The sequence below is a fragment of the Chaetodon auriga genome, chromosome 2, assembly GCF_051107435.1.
Source record: "Chaetodon auriga isolate fChaAug3 chromosome 2, fChaAug3.hap1, whole genome shotgun sequence".
Lineage (NCBI taxonomy): Eukaryota > Metazoa > Chordata > Actinopteri > Chaetodontiformes > Chaetodontidae > Chaetodon > Chaetodon auriga.
Window position 1 is genome coordinate 31,185,622 of NC_135075.1, and position 15,000 is coordinate 31,200,621.

The window sequence follows — 15,000 nt, forward strand, 5'->3', positions numbered from 1 at the left end:
ACTATTATTTAATGAAAGACAAAACAGTGACAGAGGAAGACGAGGAAGGCGAGCACAGTGAAGACAGACCAGTGGACAGAATGCCAGCATGTCACAGGTGAGTTGAAGTATGTTTACAATAATGATACTGCATCATCACCATCATCATCATCACAGAGTGAGACTGACTGACCTGAGCGACCTCTGGAGCGGCGTGGATCAGGTGCCATACGTAACCGTTCAGCTCATCTTTCCTCCTATCAGCTGTTGCCTCACCACGGGACCGACCAATCACAAAACGGCTTGGGAAACTGTGGGCAGGGCAAACAGTTTTTATGCCATATTTGTGTGTGTGGGTGTGTGTGTTTGTGTGTGTGTGTGTGTTTGTGTGTGTGTGTGTGTTACAGTGTGTGTGTGTGTGTGTGTGTGTGTGTGTGTGCGTGCGTGCGTTTGTGTGTGTGTTACACAGCGTGCGTGTGTTACTGTGTGTGTTTGTGTGTGTTACTGTGTGTGTGTGTGTGTGTGTGTGCGTGCGTGCGTTTGTGTGTGTGTGTGTGTGTGTGTGTTACAGAGCGCGCGCGTGTTACTGTGTGTGTTTGTGTGTGTGTTTGTGTGTGTGTGTGTGTGTGTGTGTTACAGAGCGCGCGTGTGTTACTGTGTGTGTGTGTGTGTGTGTGTGTGTGTGTACCTGGGCAGTTTGGACGAGGGGAACATGAGTCTCAGTTTGCTGTGGAGTTCATGAAACTCTTCAAACGTCCTCTGGACCAGCAGCGCCTCCTGCTGACCATCACGCTCCACCTTCACGACAAAGGCCTGAAACACACACACACACACACACACACACACACACACACACACACACGTTAATGCTGACAGCAGCTTGAGGAGGACCAGTCAAAGTGTCCTCTGATTGGTCCTCACGGTGAGACGTCATCTCGTCCTCCTCTTATCAAAGACATGCAGACCTCAGTCTGCCCGTCCGTCGCTCCGACCGCGTTTCTGTTTGCACATTATCATTCATCCACATTGATAACTGTGATCAGCACACGTCACCTGATCCATACGATGATCGTCTCACTTCACACGAGTGAGAGTCTGTCAGAGCTCAGCTGCTCCTCATGGTGTTCTCATGTTACAGACTTCAACACAGGGTTACACTCTTGTCTCGTGCCTCTGCCTCTCGTCTCATGTTTCCTGTCTCATGCCTCTTGTGTCATGTCACCGTCTAATGTCTCTCTCATGCCTCTGTCTCAAGTCTCATGTCTCTTGTCTGTCTCATGTCTCTTGTGTCACGTCTCATGTCTCTTGTCTCGTGCCTCTGCCTCTCGTCTCATGTTTCCTGTCTCATGCCTCTTGTGTCATGTCACCGTCTAATGTCTCTCTCATGCCTCTGTCTCAAGTCTCATGTCTCTTGTCTGTCTCATGTCTCTTGTGTCACGTCTCATGTCTCTTGTCTCATGCCTCTGTCTCTTGTGTCATGTCTCATGCCTCTGTCTCTTGTCTCCTGTCTCATGTCTCTTGTCTCATGCCTCTGTCTCTTGTGTCCTGTCTCATGCCTCTGTCTCTTGTCTCCTGTCTCTTGTCTCATGCCTCTGTCTCTTGTCTCCTGTCTCATGTCTCATGCCTCTGTCTCTTGTGTCCTGTCTCATGCCTCTGTCTCTTGTCTCCTGTCTCATGTCTCATGCCTCTGTCTCTTGTGTCATGTCTCATGCCTCTGTCTCTTGTCTCCTGTCTCATGCCTCTGTCTCTTGTGTCCTGTCTCATGCCTCTGTCTCTTGTCTCCTGTCTCTTGTCTCATGCCTCTGTCTCTTGTCTCCTGTCTCTTGTCTCATGCGTCCTGTCTCATGCCTCTGTCTCATGTCTCCTGTCTCATGCCTCTGTCTCTTGTCTCCTGTCTCTTGTCTCATGCGTCCTGCCTCATGCCTCTGTCTCATTTTTTTTTTTTTTATTTAACCTTTATTTAACCAGATAAAAACCCATTGAGATCAGGATCTCTTTCACGAGGGTGACCTGGCCAAGAGGTCTGTAGCACATGTCATAAGAGCAGTTACAAGGAAATGATGGTATAAAATAAGACATACAATTTTAGAGATGCAGTAGTGTTTTCAAGTGCAGGAGCTTTGACAACAACAACAAACAACATTTTACGATTTAAAACACAAGCACTGTTCAGTGGTCTCTCGCTGTCTATCCCTCAGGACAGAACAGAAGGCTGCAAGTGGAATAAGTTCAGAAAGCCTCAGTTCGGCCTGTAGAGTATTCCACGCAGAGGGGGCAGCAAAGCTAAAAGCTCTTTTTCCAAATTCTGTCCGTACCCTAGGAGCAGAAAAAACTAATGACGTACAAGAGCGCAAGGCATGGCAACTGCTTGTTTTCTGCAGTAAAGTGCACAAATAAGGGGGAATCAAGCCTAAAAGAGTCTTATAGATAAGGGTCAGCCAGTGTGCATACCTGCGAGCACTCAGGGAAGGCAAGTTTGATTTCAAGTACAACTCACAATGGTGGGTGAGACGACTGCAGCCAGTGACAAATCTGAGTGCTGAATGAAAAACAGTGTCCAATGATTGGAGACATTTGGATGATGCACTTAGATAAAGCACATCCCCATAGTCAAGGATGGGTAAGAAGGCTGCTGTCACTAATTTCTTTCTGACCTTGAGAGAGAAACAGGTTCTATTTCTAAAAAAGAACCCAAGCTTCACCTGAAGCTTACTTACAAGATTATTTACATGTGCTTTAACGTCTCTCTCTTTGAGGAGGTTTCCAATTTCAGAGGAAAACCAAGGATTATTTCCGCCTTTCACCCTAAATTTACGAAATGGAGCCTGTTTATTGACCAGATGTCTCATGCCTCTGTCTCCTGTCTCATGTCTCTTGTCTCATGCCTCTGTCTCTTGTCTCATGCCTCTGTCTCTTGTCTCCCATCTCATGCCTCTGTCTCTTGTCTCCTGTCCCATGCCTCTGTCTCTTGTCTCCTGTCTCCTGTCTCATGCCTCTGTCTCATGTCTCTTGTGTCATGTCACCATCTAATGTCTCTCTCATGCCTCTGTCTCAAGTCTCATGTCTCTTGTCTGTCTCATGTCTCTTGTGTCACATCTCATGTCTCTTGTGTCATGCCTCTGTCTCTTGTCTCATGTGTCCTGTCTCATGCTTCTGTCTCATGTCTCTTGTGTTATGTCTCATGCCTCTGTCTCCTGTCTCTGGTCTCATGTCTCTTGTCTCATGCCTCTGTCTCTTGTCTCATGTGTCCTGTCTCATGCCTCTGTCTCATGTCTCCTGTCTCATGCCTCTGTCTCTTGTCTCCTGTCTCATGCCTCTTGTCTCATGTCTCTTGTGTTATGTCTCATGCCTCTGTCTCTTGTCTCCTGTCTCATGCCTCTGTCTCATGTCTCTTTTGTTATGTCTCATGCCTCTGTCTCCTGTCTCTTGTCTCATGCCTCTGTCTCATGTCTCGTGTTATGTCTCATGCCTCTGTCTCATGTCTCTTTTGTTATGTCTCATGCCTGTCTCCTGTCTCATGTCTCTTGTCTCATGCCTCTGTCTCTTGTCTCCTGTCTCTGTCTCTTGTCTCATGCCTCTGTCTCTTGTCTCCCATCTCATGCCTCTGTCTCTTGTCTCCTGTCTCATGCCTCTGTCTCATGTCTCTTGTGTCATGTCACCGTCTAATGTCTCTCTCATGCCTCTGTCTCAAGTCTCATGTCTCTTGTCTGTCTCATGTCTCTTGTGTCACATCTCATGTCTCTTGTGTCATGCCTCTGTCTCTTGTCTCATGTGTCCTGTCTCATGCTTCTGTCTCATGTCTCTTGTGTTATGTCTCATGCCTCTGTCTCCTGTCTCTGGTCTCATGTCTCATGCCTCTGTCTCTTGTCTCATGTGTCCTATCTCATGCCTCTGTCTCATGTCTCCTGTCTCATGCCTCTGTCTCTTGTCTCCTGTCTCATGCCTCTTGTCTCATGTCTCTTGTGTTATGTCTCATGCCTCTGTCTCATGTCTCTTGTCTCATGCCTCTGTCTCTTGTCTCCTGTCTCCTGTCTCATGCCTCTGTCTCATGTCTCTTTTGTTATGTCTCATGCCTGTCTCCTGTCTCATGTCTCTTGTCTCATGCCTCTGTCTCTTGTCTCCTGTCTCCTGTCTCATGCCTCTGTCTCCTGTCTCTTGTCTCATGCCTCTGTCTCCTGTCTCTTGTCTCATGCCTCAGTCTCTTGTCTCCCGTCTCATGCCTCTGTCTCCTGTCTCTTGTCTCCTGTCTCATGCCTCTGTCCCATGTCTCTTGTGTCACGCCTCTGTCTCATGTCTCATGTCCCTCTGTCCTGCGTCTCAGGGCTGGACTCACGTATCCTTTGCTGGGGTTGGCGGTGCGGATGTGTCTGCAGATGTAGAGGTTCCTGATGAGGCCGTCGCTCTTGGCCGTGTGCAGTCTGGGAGCGAAGGACAGCGTGGGACGGTCCTCCGACGAGGCGAACTTCATCTGAGCCAGATTGTGGATGAAGAAGTTGAGTTTGGTGGCGACGCTTCCCAGACTGGACTCGATCAACCTGCTCGGGCAACAGAGAGACGGGTCAAAGGACGTCTGTCTGTCTGTCTGTCTGTCTGTTGTTTGACTTTAATGTCTCATTGTATTTCTTTACTGCGCCCCGTCGGTCACGTCCTCCTTCGTTTGTTCTGTGAAAAAGATGTTTGAATATTCCCTCCAAAGACACAAAGACAACCCAAACAACGAGGGACAAACTGCTTGTATATTACTTCAACATGAATGTCTTCTCAAAGATGGACAGACCTACACATTAAGATAAAGACAATAATGTCCTCTGCCGTGTTTCAGTTTCAATTTCAACCAAAGTGACATCGCGAGTTTCCAGCTGGTGTCCCCGTCACCTGGAAGACATCAGCATCCCGGACAAACGGGTTGAATTCCATTTTGAAGTTTTTCAGTGCTGATCGAGAGCGGACACCCAACGACCCCGTCCCTGTCCGTCCACTAAAAGTGTTGGTTTTTGTCACAGACAGACTCAGATTGGATTAGATTCAGTGTCTGAAGACGTGATGGACATGATGCCTGCAGGGACACCTGTTACCTGAACAGCTGTTCAACAAACAAATCCACCAGAGTCCATTCACAAAAACAGTCGTTTTATCATCATATAACGCACTTCAACAAAACCATCCTGATTGGCTGTTTCCTGTTCATCACGAGCTCTGATTGGTTGAAATAAACTCTGAACTCAGTGAATCAAGAGAGAAGGCGGACATCATGGAAACCTGCTGACGTGTGTGTGTGTGTGTGTGTGTGTGTGTGTGTGTGTGTGTGTGTGTGTGTGTACCTGGTGAAGTACATGGTGGCGTCGGCCTCAGACTCGTGAGGTCTCAGCGCATCGTAGACGTACTTCAGATCCTCCAGGTCAGAGAGTTCAGGGATCCCACAGGACAACATCTGCACACACACACGGGCACACAAGCAAACACACACACACACACACACACACACACACATACACACACACACACACAGATTCAGTTTCTATGGTTTCCTCTGCAGTGATCAGTCACACAGCTGTGATTTAGACCTCTGTACAAAGCAGAGCAGAATGTGTGTGTGTGTGTGTGTGTGTGTGTGTGCGTGGACCCACCAGGCCCAGCAGGTTGAGGAACAGGTGTGTGTGTTTGCGGATCAGGTTGTACGCCTCGCAGCACAGATCCACAAAGTCATGGAAGCGACTGGACGGTTTGTCTCCTCCGTTGATGACGTAGGCCATGTCGGAGGTGAAGACGAAGGGGGCGCGGTCCCTGCACGCGTCACATGACCCACATCACACAATCACAGCACAGAACAGAGAGGTCAGAGGTCAAATCACCATTCTGTGTCACAGTGTTTTATATCACTGCTCATTACTCCATCACGACAATCAAACCTATACATTCAAGAGGTGGAGGACTTCAGGAGTCCAGGACCACCAGGATCCAGTTCTCTGAACGAGGCTCAACTGATCCAGACTCACAGGATGTGATGACGCTGAGCGCGGCGACTAACTGAACGTATGGACAGGCGCCGTCATCACATATTCACGAGTGGGCGGGAACACGACATGGTGACCTCACCGTTTGATGTTTCCGAACATCTGCGCGTGTCCCAGGAACTTCCCGAAGTCGATGTGGAACATGTGACCGCTGGTCTTCAGCATGATGTTGTCGTTGTGGCGGTCGCAGATTCCCAGGATGTAGGTGGCCACGCAGCAGCCGGCACAGGAGTAGATGAAGTTCTCCACCGCCTGAACACAGTTAGTATGATTCAGTGTTCTGTCTTCACACGTTCTTCATGTAAAGATTCTCTACAGCATCCCGGACAGGTGCATCAGGTGAATTACGCCAGGATCAGAACCAGGATCAGAACCAGGATCAGAACCAGGATCAGAATCAGGATCAGAACCAGGATCAGAACCAGGATCAGAATCAGGATCAGAACCAGGATCAGAACCAGGATCGGTAATCTAAACGTGTGATGAATCGGTCTGTCACTGACTTTCCACCTCACAGCTGCATGACAACAGCAAAGACTCTGAAGACCTGTCAGCTCTGTAGCACATAATGTGAGTACACGTGTGTGAGTACAGGTGTGCACGAACAGGTGTGTGTACCTTGTCATACTGCTCGTCAGTAGGGTTGTGTTTCTGCAGCCAGTCGGCTAGCGGTCGGTCTTTAAAGGACCCGGTGACTCCATGTTCCACCTGGATCTTCCTCAGAGTGTCAGCATGAGGAATCATCTCCACCATACCTGAGAACAGGTAACAACACACTTGTCAAGCAGAACATGCTTCATTTGTTTATGTTAGTGGTATGGACCTCTCCACCTGTGGTAAACACCTGTCCTCCTGCGGTATACACCTGGTGTGTCCTCACCTCGTCCTCTGCCAGTGGAGAAGCATTTGAAGATGACCATTCTCATGTCCAGACCCTCCTGGATCCAGATCTTGTTCATGATCCGGATCATCTGCAGAGTCAGCATATCCTGCCGGAGGTCGTCTCCTGACTGGACAAAGACATTGGCCGGGGTCAGAGGTCAGGTAACATCAGTCAATATAAGCCGGACCTGAACTCAGAGATGAAGACGACAGGTAAGAACAGGTGATCCGTTTACCTTGAAGATGACGTTGATGCTGTCTCCCAGAGGGTCCAGGTTTTGGAAGGACAGTTTGAGAGGAACAGCGTTGGAGTTGAAGAAGGAACACGACTATAAAAGACAGACGAGACACTTGACTGCATCTCTGAGACATCAGACATTTCCCCTAAAACGTGTCCCGATGGACAGACAGTGAAAGTCTTTGAGGTGAATCTGTGACTCTGAGCTGAGGTGCACGACTCAAATTCACCTGACTGGAGTCAGATCTCACTCATAGCCCCGAAGGACTGACGAGAAACAAACTCTCAGCTGAGACCTGACGAGTCCAAATCAAGCAGCAGCCGCTTGAATGTTTAGTTCGTCAGCTTTAGCAGTAAAGTCCGCTTTCCTCTACGAAGGACGGAATGTTTGGACCGCCAGAAACTGTGTGACAGTCGACTATGTGACCAAATATCCAACAAAGTTCATCTAATGTTGTTCAGCATGTTAGCATGCTAACATTAGCTAACTGGCCGTGGACACGAAGTCCAGCTGAGGCTGATGGGATGTGATCAGTTCTGCAGCTTTTAGCTCATGAACCAAAGTATTGGACACGGTCACGTGTTGACCTGATGGTGGCGATGAAGGAAAAGTCAGACAATCAGCAAAGTGATGACAGTTCATCTTGAGGCGGACGTGAAGGTGTGAACCTCGGTCACATGACACCGAGCTTCAGCCTCCATAAAGTGGTCCTCTTTGGTTTGAGACGTGGACACATGAGACTTCAAACCAGCTGTGACTGGTGAATGAAGGAGTGAATGTGCAGATGAACAGCTGCGTGTGTGTGTGTGTGTATGTGTTGTGTGTATGTTGTGTGTATGTTGTGTGTGTGTGTCCTTCAGTACCTGGATGTTGATTCCTGTGACCAGCAGCGCCGGGTTCAGAGGAAGTCTACAGCTGCTGTTCACCGAGAAGAACTGCTTCATCTCCTCCAGACCGTCCCTGAGGACACACTGAGACACACACACAGACAGACAGACAGACAGATGCACACACACACACACACACACACACACACACACACACACACACACTGTCATCATCATGTTTATGAAGAGGTGAACTGGTTAACTGTCAGACATCATGTGTGCTGAGGACCTGCTGCCCCCTGCTGGATATTCCTGGATTGTTTCTCCACTTGAAGCTTTTTAAGAAGAGGAGAATGACTGTGTTTATGAAGACCACATCATACATGGGCTGAGTATTAAACTCTCCAGGACCAATCAAACAACTTGTCAGGACAGGTGGCGTTTTCCAGAACCAACCCCTGATTTCCTCCCCCTTCCCCACCTGTCTGCTGGATGGCGTGGAGTCTCGGACTTTGTGAGCCACCTTGGCGAGAACGGAGACGAGCCAGCACTGGCGGTCGAACTCTTCACGGAGACCTCGACCGACGCAGCACAGCAGAGCTGCCAGAAGGTGCTGATAGCGAGCCCTGAACTGACTGTCCTGCAGGTTGTCCTTCAGCAGCCTGAGAGACAGAGACGACAGAATTAAAGCTAGAGCTTCAGCACAGGTGAGAGAGCACTGATGTGTACAGGTGAGAGAGCACCGATGTGTACAGGTGAGAGAGCACCGATGTGTACAGGTGAGAGAGCACTGTGTACAGGTGAGAGAGCACCGATGTGTACAGGTGAGAGTGCACCGATGTGTACAGGTGAGAGAGCACTGATGTGTACAGGTGAGAGAGCACTGATCTGGTGTTGTCATCAGTCAGGTGCATCACACCTCTTTGTGGACTGGAGGAGGACCGACCTTCATCAGAGCCACATTCAGACTCGTCATCATCTCGTCTCTCATTTCTGGGCCACGTTAGAATCTGGGTCAGTCCTCCTCCTGATCAATGGCTGAACTGATCAGGGATCAGTCTGAGTTCAACCCGTCTCTCGCACTTCTTGGACAACTTCACACTTTTTATCACTTGTACAATTTTTAGGACTGTGTCACATGTGGAGGAGTCACCTGAGACATCAACACTTAAAGACAGAGGACAGATGAAGCCCTGGACTCTGATCTGTGGGACTCAACACGAGGACCACGAGAGGTGACCAGAGTCCTCAAAGCGGACATGAGATGAAACGACTGTGACGGTAACAGCGTGGTGTTTCTGTGCAATCAGTAAATCAGACAGCAGCTGACCAGAAGAGGTAGTGAGCGATGCGAATGTCCCCGATGGCTCTCCGTAGGAGGAAACGAACCAGAGAGCTGTCCAGGTAACACTCGTACTTCAGAGCCTGAGACAGACACACAGAGACAGCATCAGGACCACTTCTGCAGGGGGACACACTGTCCGCTAACTTGGACTCATGATGTCATAACACACCTGAACTTTAGTGTCCACTTTCAGTACAATGAAGGACAACTGACAACTCCTGTCAGTCAAACTCGACACTTCCTGCTCACGTTTCACATTAAAAGCCTTAAAATGATGGATTACGACCTTTAACTCTGTGACTGAGACGTTCACCTTAGTGCAGAGGTGTATAAAGGGTGGGAAAACTGAAGAGAACTCCTCTTATTGTGAAAGGTCACAGTACTTTGAGCACCCTCAGGTGAAAGGTGACACACAGGTGACCTCCACTGAATACCTGAATGCACGTGAAGCCGCTGCATCACCACCTTTATTCTACACTGAAATCTGATAGCGAACTCATCAAGACAAACATGGACACAGAGATCAGAGACAGGAAGGACGTCATCATCATCAAATGTAAAGCAGGAGACATAAGAAAATAAAAGCCTCTCCTGCAAATCATCACGTTACCTGGACGAGCTGAGGCAGGAAGTCCAGCAGCTCTGGATCTGAGATGGAGTCCATCCACTGAACGGCCGTCCTCCTCAGCTCCTGGTCCGGGAACCTGAAACACACGCGTGATGATGTCACTGAGGCTGTCACGTGATGTCACTCGGAGCTTCAGACGGACAGGCGAGCGAGGACGTACGAGGCGTGGAGGAGTCCCAGAGCGTCCAGGTGACTCAGGCAGACCCACTGCCTCAGCAGGGCGTAGATGTCAGGCAGACAGGCCCACTGCCAGCAGGGGGCGCTGGCCAGGACCAGAGACAGAGCTGCACTCTCTGCCTGACAGAAGGCCTTCTTCTCCCACAGGAGACGCTTGTCCTCCACCGTCAACCTGCACACAGATCAACAGCAGCATAAAGGTGCTGAGAGGACAGCTGACTGAATGCAGGACTGTGGACCTGAACAACTGTCCCACTGCGTGTGTGTCTCTGACCAGAAGACGGCCTTCTTGTGGAGGACGTCCTGCAGCTGGATCTGACTGACGGTGTCCAGCCTGGAGAAGTCGTACTGAGGACAGAAGTCTGCTGGAGGAGGAGTACTGAACCGGACCTCGAACGATGAGGTGGGAAAGTCCACCTGAGACACACAGACCAACAGGAAGAGACAGACACAGAGACAGAGCAGAAGAGTGATTGTCCGTCTCAGATTTGTTCGTTTTGAGGCTTCGACAGTCTAAAATATTTACTACAAAAAAGCAAAAACAGGAGACAAATCAGAAAAAATAGTGTGGGACACCTGTCTAAAACACCTGTGGTCCTCTGGACGCTGAGCGTGGACTGTGGTTGGACTGAGACTGATGGTATTTCAGGTTAAGAATCTGAGAACACAGACTGAGTCTGACTTCCTGTCTCACCTGCAGGATCACGCTGTCCGGTTGGCTGAAGTTTGGCGAGCTCGTCCGAGCGTTTCCACTCCTCCCCGGAGCTGAAGGCCACAGGCCGAGTAACTTCCTGCCACATGTCAGGACGCTGCAGAGACACACACACACACACACGCGCAGGCACAAACACACACGCGCAGGCACAAACACACACACACACACACACACACACGCGCCTATCAGTCCACACACACTTCCTGCTGGTGGTTTGAACACAAAGTGAGCTGCTGCTGTGGAGGAAATGATGTCATAAAGGCTCAGCTGGAGCACAGGAAGGATACATCAGCTGTTCTGAACTGGCGTCTCTGGTTGAATCACTTTGTTACAACTTTGACCACCTGCAGTGATGTCACAGAGTCCTGCAGTACACCTCCACATCACTGACATGTCTGAACGTCACTCTGTGTGAACGTCACTCGGCCTGAACGTCACTCTGTGTGAACGTCACTCGGCCTGAACGTCACTCTGTGTGAACGTCACTCTGTGTGAACGTCACTCTGTGTGAACGTCACTCGGCCTGAACGTCACTCTGTCTGAACGTCACTCGGCCTGAACGTCACTCTGTGTGAACGTCACTCTGTGTGAACGTCACTCTGTGTGAACGTCACTCGGCCTGAACGTCACTCTGTCTGAACGTCACTCTGTCTGAACGTCACTCGGCCTGAACGTCACTCTGTCTGAACGTCACTCGGCCTGAACGTCACTCTGTCTGAACGTCACTCTGTGTGAACGTCACTCTGTGTGAACGTCACTCGGCCTGAACGTCACTCGGCTTGAACGTCACTCTGTGTGAACGTCACTCAGTCTGAACGTCACTCTGTGTGAACGTCACTCGGCCTGAACGTCACTCGGCCTGAACGTCACTCTGTGTGAATGTCACTCGGCCTGAACGTCACTCTGTGTGAACGTCACTCGGTCTGAACGTCACTCTGTGTGAACGTCACTCGGCCTGAACGTCACTCGGCCTGAACGTCACTCTGTGTGAACGTCACTCTGTCTGAACGTCACTCTGTGTGAACGTCACTCGGCCTGAACGTCACTCTGTGTGAACGTCACTCTGTCTGAACGTCACTCTGTCTGAACGTCACTCGGCCTGAACGTCACTCGGCCTGAACGTCACTCTGTGTGAACGTCACTCTGTCTGAACGTCACTCTGTGTGAACGTCACTCGGCCTGAACGTCACTGTCTGAACGTCACTCAGCCTGAACGTCACTCTGTGTGAACGTCACTCGGCCTGAACGTCACTCTGTGTGAACGTCACTCGGCCTGAACGTCACTCTGTCTGAACGTCACTCTGTCTGAACGTCACTCGGCCTGAACGTCACTCGGCCTGAACGTCACTCGGCCTGAACGTCACTCGGTCTGAACGTCACTCTGTGTGAACGTCACTCAGCCTGAACGTCACTCTGTGTGAACGTCACTCGGCCTGAACGTCACTCTGTGTGAACGTCACTCGGCCTGAACGTCACTCTGTCTGAACGTCACTCGGTCTGAACGTCACTCTGTGTGAACGTCACTCTGCGTGAACGTCACTCGGCCTGAACGTCACTCTGTGTGAACGTCACTCTGTGTGAACGTCACTCTGTCTGAACGTCACTCTGTGTGAACGTCACTCGGTCTGAACGTCACTCGGTCTGAACGTCACTCGGCCTGAACGTCACTCTGTGTGAACGTCACTCGGTCTGAACGTCACTCGGTCTGAATGTCACTCTGTGTGAACGTCACTCTGTGTGAACGTCACTCGGCCTGAACGTCACTCTGTGTGAACGTCACTCTGCCTGAACGTCACTCTGTGTGAACGTCACTCTGTGTGAACGTCACTCGGTCTGAACGTCACTCGGCCTGAACGTCACTCTGTGTGAACGTCACTCTGTGTGAACGTCACTCGGCCTGAACGTCACTCTGTGTGAACGTCACTCGGCCTGAACGTCACTCTGTCTGAACGTCACTCGGCCTGAACGTCACTCTGTGTGAACGTCACTCGGCCTGAACGTCACTCTGTGTGAACGTCACTCGGTCTGAACGTCACTCGGCCTGAACGTCACTCTGTGTGAACGTCACTCTGTCTGAACGTCACTCTGTGTGAACGTCACTCTGTCTGAACGTCACTCGGTCTGAACGTCACTCGGCCTGAACGTCACTCGGCCTGAACGTCACTCTGTGTGAACGTCACTCGGTCTGAACGTCACTCTGTGTGAACGTCACTCGGCCTGAACGTCACTCTGTGTGAACGTCACTCTGTCTGAACGTCACTCTGTGTGAACGTCACTCTGTGTGAACGTCACTCGGTCTGAACGTCACTCGGCCTGAACGTCACTCTGTGTGAACGTCACTCGGTCTGAACGTCACTCGGCCTGAACGTCACTCGGCCTGAACGTCACTCTGTGTGAACGTCACTCTGTGTGAACGTCACTCGGCCTGAACGTCACTCGGCCTGAACGTCACTCGGTCTGAACGTCACTCTGTGAATGTCACATATTTTCACTTCATTGCAGTTTGAAGTTGTTGAAAATAATCTAATAATTTGCTTTCATCCTAAAAAAGTAGAAACTGACTGAGATTGTTTGTAACCTGCAGAAGAAGAATAAAAAGAACATTAGACAGACGATCGAGCAGCGACTCGACTCCAGTTCACTCGTTGAAACACTTCACCTGCAGCACAGGTGTGCAGAACATGGGACTGTTTGTGATTGTTGATGACACTGACCTCAGGTCTGCTTGTTAAAGGTAAAACTGTACATGAACATGCTGAAGACCTGCTGCTCTGAGCTGGTTGTTGCACTTCCTCTCTGAGAGTCACCCGTTCGGTTAGCTTAGCTTAGCATAAAGAACAGCTAGCCTGGCTCTGCGCACAGGGAACAGAATCCACTGATTATCACCTTTGATCTGCTTTGTTTTTGTAAAAACCGTTGCCGGTCAGGGAGCAGGGGCTTCCTGTGTCAGAGCGTCACGTGACTCACTGTCTGAAGTTGAAGAGCGGCATGGTGACCCAGCCCAGAGCCTCGATGCTGCGGCGCTGCTTCCCCTTCTCCTCGGCTCCTCCGGGGGGCGGCAGAGAGCTGGCGTACAGCGTCACCGTCAGCTGAGACTCTCTGGGCAGCTGGTTGATCTGCACTGGGAAACACACCCTGCACACACGGGGGGGAGAGCTGGACTGAACAGGATGGTTTTTAGAGCCGAACCAAACAACACGCCGCTCGTCAAATGGATCATGATTACCTGCACCTGTGCCCTTTCCTTTACTTCCTGTGTGTCATGCTTTGACCTTACTGCAGTGTGTACAGGTGAAGCTGTGATGTCATCATTCTGACAGGTGAGGAGGAGCAGGTGACGGTACGTACCTTTGGTCCCACACCACCAGGTGAAACAGGTATTTGCTGACCGACTGTTTGCTGGTGTGCTGCGGCGCGCAGAGCTCCGCCCCTCCGTGAGTCAGAGAGCAGGACAGGAAGAAACCCTCGTAACTGACCAATCAGAGAACAGGACAGAGACATGATGTCATGATGAATGATGAACCTGTTTCCAGATCTCATGTCTTACTACACGTCTACTGGTTTCCACTTAAATGTGTTTTAAACGTATTTTCATAGTGTTTAAAATCGCTGAGAGAGGACAGGTCAGTCCTTCACCACCACCACCATCATCATCATCATCATGAGACACACACACCTGACAGGTGAACATCAGACCATCAAAGGCTGAAGCACATAAGATAAGACTTTATTGATCCCAGGCCAGGGAAATGTAGTAAAACGTCTCCAGAGCCAGCCAGGAGTCCGACCTAGAATCTTCTGATCCGTCGTCAGACGCGTTGTTCATTGCTTTGAGCTACATGCTAACATCAGCATGCTAAGTGCAGCCTGATGGAGCAGCTAGCTTGACTGCAGACTCTAATCTAAACACACAGCCTGCAGGTGGCGCCACAGTCACAGCATAACACTGTGCTGACCAATAATCTGCTGGATTGGATCCATTAAAGCTCTTTTTCACCCTCTGACTCCAAATGAAACCAGAGAGACGTTCAGAGGTCAAACGTCTCTTTGACAAACCAACGGCTCAAAAGACGACCAGTTTTATCCTTCAATCGTCTTCATCTGGAAACACACATACACACTCACACACGCACTCACACACACACACACTCACACACACACACACAGATGGTGTGTGATGCTGACAGCCAGGTG

General features: G+C 50.1%; 1 protein-coding gene across 3 annotated transcripts in view; it reads right to left on the reverse strand.

Moving 5' to 3' along the window:
* pik3c2b (phosphatidylinositol-4-phosphate 3-kinase, catalytic subunit type 2 beta) overlaps positions 1 to 15,000 on the reverse strand; it is a 37,548-nt gene that overhangs the window by 5,376 nt on the left and 17,172 nt on the right. For all 3 annotated transcript variants that reach the window (XR_013077949.1, XM_076746659.1, XM_076746650.1), the window contains exons 12-29: positions 14,155 to 14,277; positions 13,774 to 13,941; positions 10,786 to 10,900; positions 10,366 to 10,508; positions 10,075 to 10,263; positions 9,897 to 9,990; positions 9,272 to 9,366; positions 8,423 to 8,603; positions 7,978 to 8,085; positions 7,112 to 7,204; positions 6,874 to 7,003; positions 6,612 to 6,748; positions 6,076 to 6,245; positions 5,607 to 5,763; positions 5,301 to 5,410; positions 4,313 to 4,514; positions 668 to 792; positions 173 to 290 (exon numbers count right to left, since the gene is read on the reverse strand). Coding sequence is in view for 2 of the 3 variants with exons in the window: in XM_076746659.1 (XP_076602774.1) it covers positions 173 to 290; positions 668 to 792; positions 4,313 to 4,514; positions 5,301 to 5,410; positions 5,607 to 5,763; positions 6,076 to 6,245; positions 6,612 to 6,748; positions 6,874 to 7,003; positions 7,112 to 7,204; positions 7,978 to 8,085; positions 8,423 to 8,603; positions 9,272 to 9,366; positions 9,897 to 9,990; positions 10,075 to 10,263; positions 10,366 to 10,508; positions 10,786 to 10,900; positions 13,774 to 13,941; positions 14,155 to 14,277 (2,458 nt within the window). In the remaining variant the exon portion in view is untranslated. The remainder of the gene's footprint in view (positions 1 to 172; positions 291 to 667; positions 793 to 4,312; positions 4,515 to 5,300; positions 5,411 to 5,606; positions 5,764 to 6,075; positions 6,246 to 6,611; positions 6,749 to 6,873; positions 7,004 to 7,111; positions 7,205 to 7,977; positions 8,086 to 8,422; positions 8,604 to 9,271; positions 9,367 to 9,896; positions 9,991 to 10,074; positions 10,264 to 10,365; positions 10,509 to 10,785; positions 10,901 to 13,773; positions 13,942 to 14,154; positions 14,278 to 15,000) is intronic.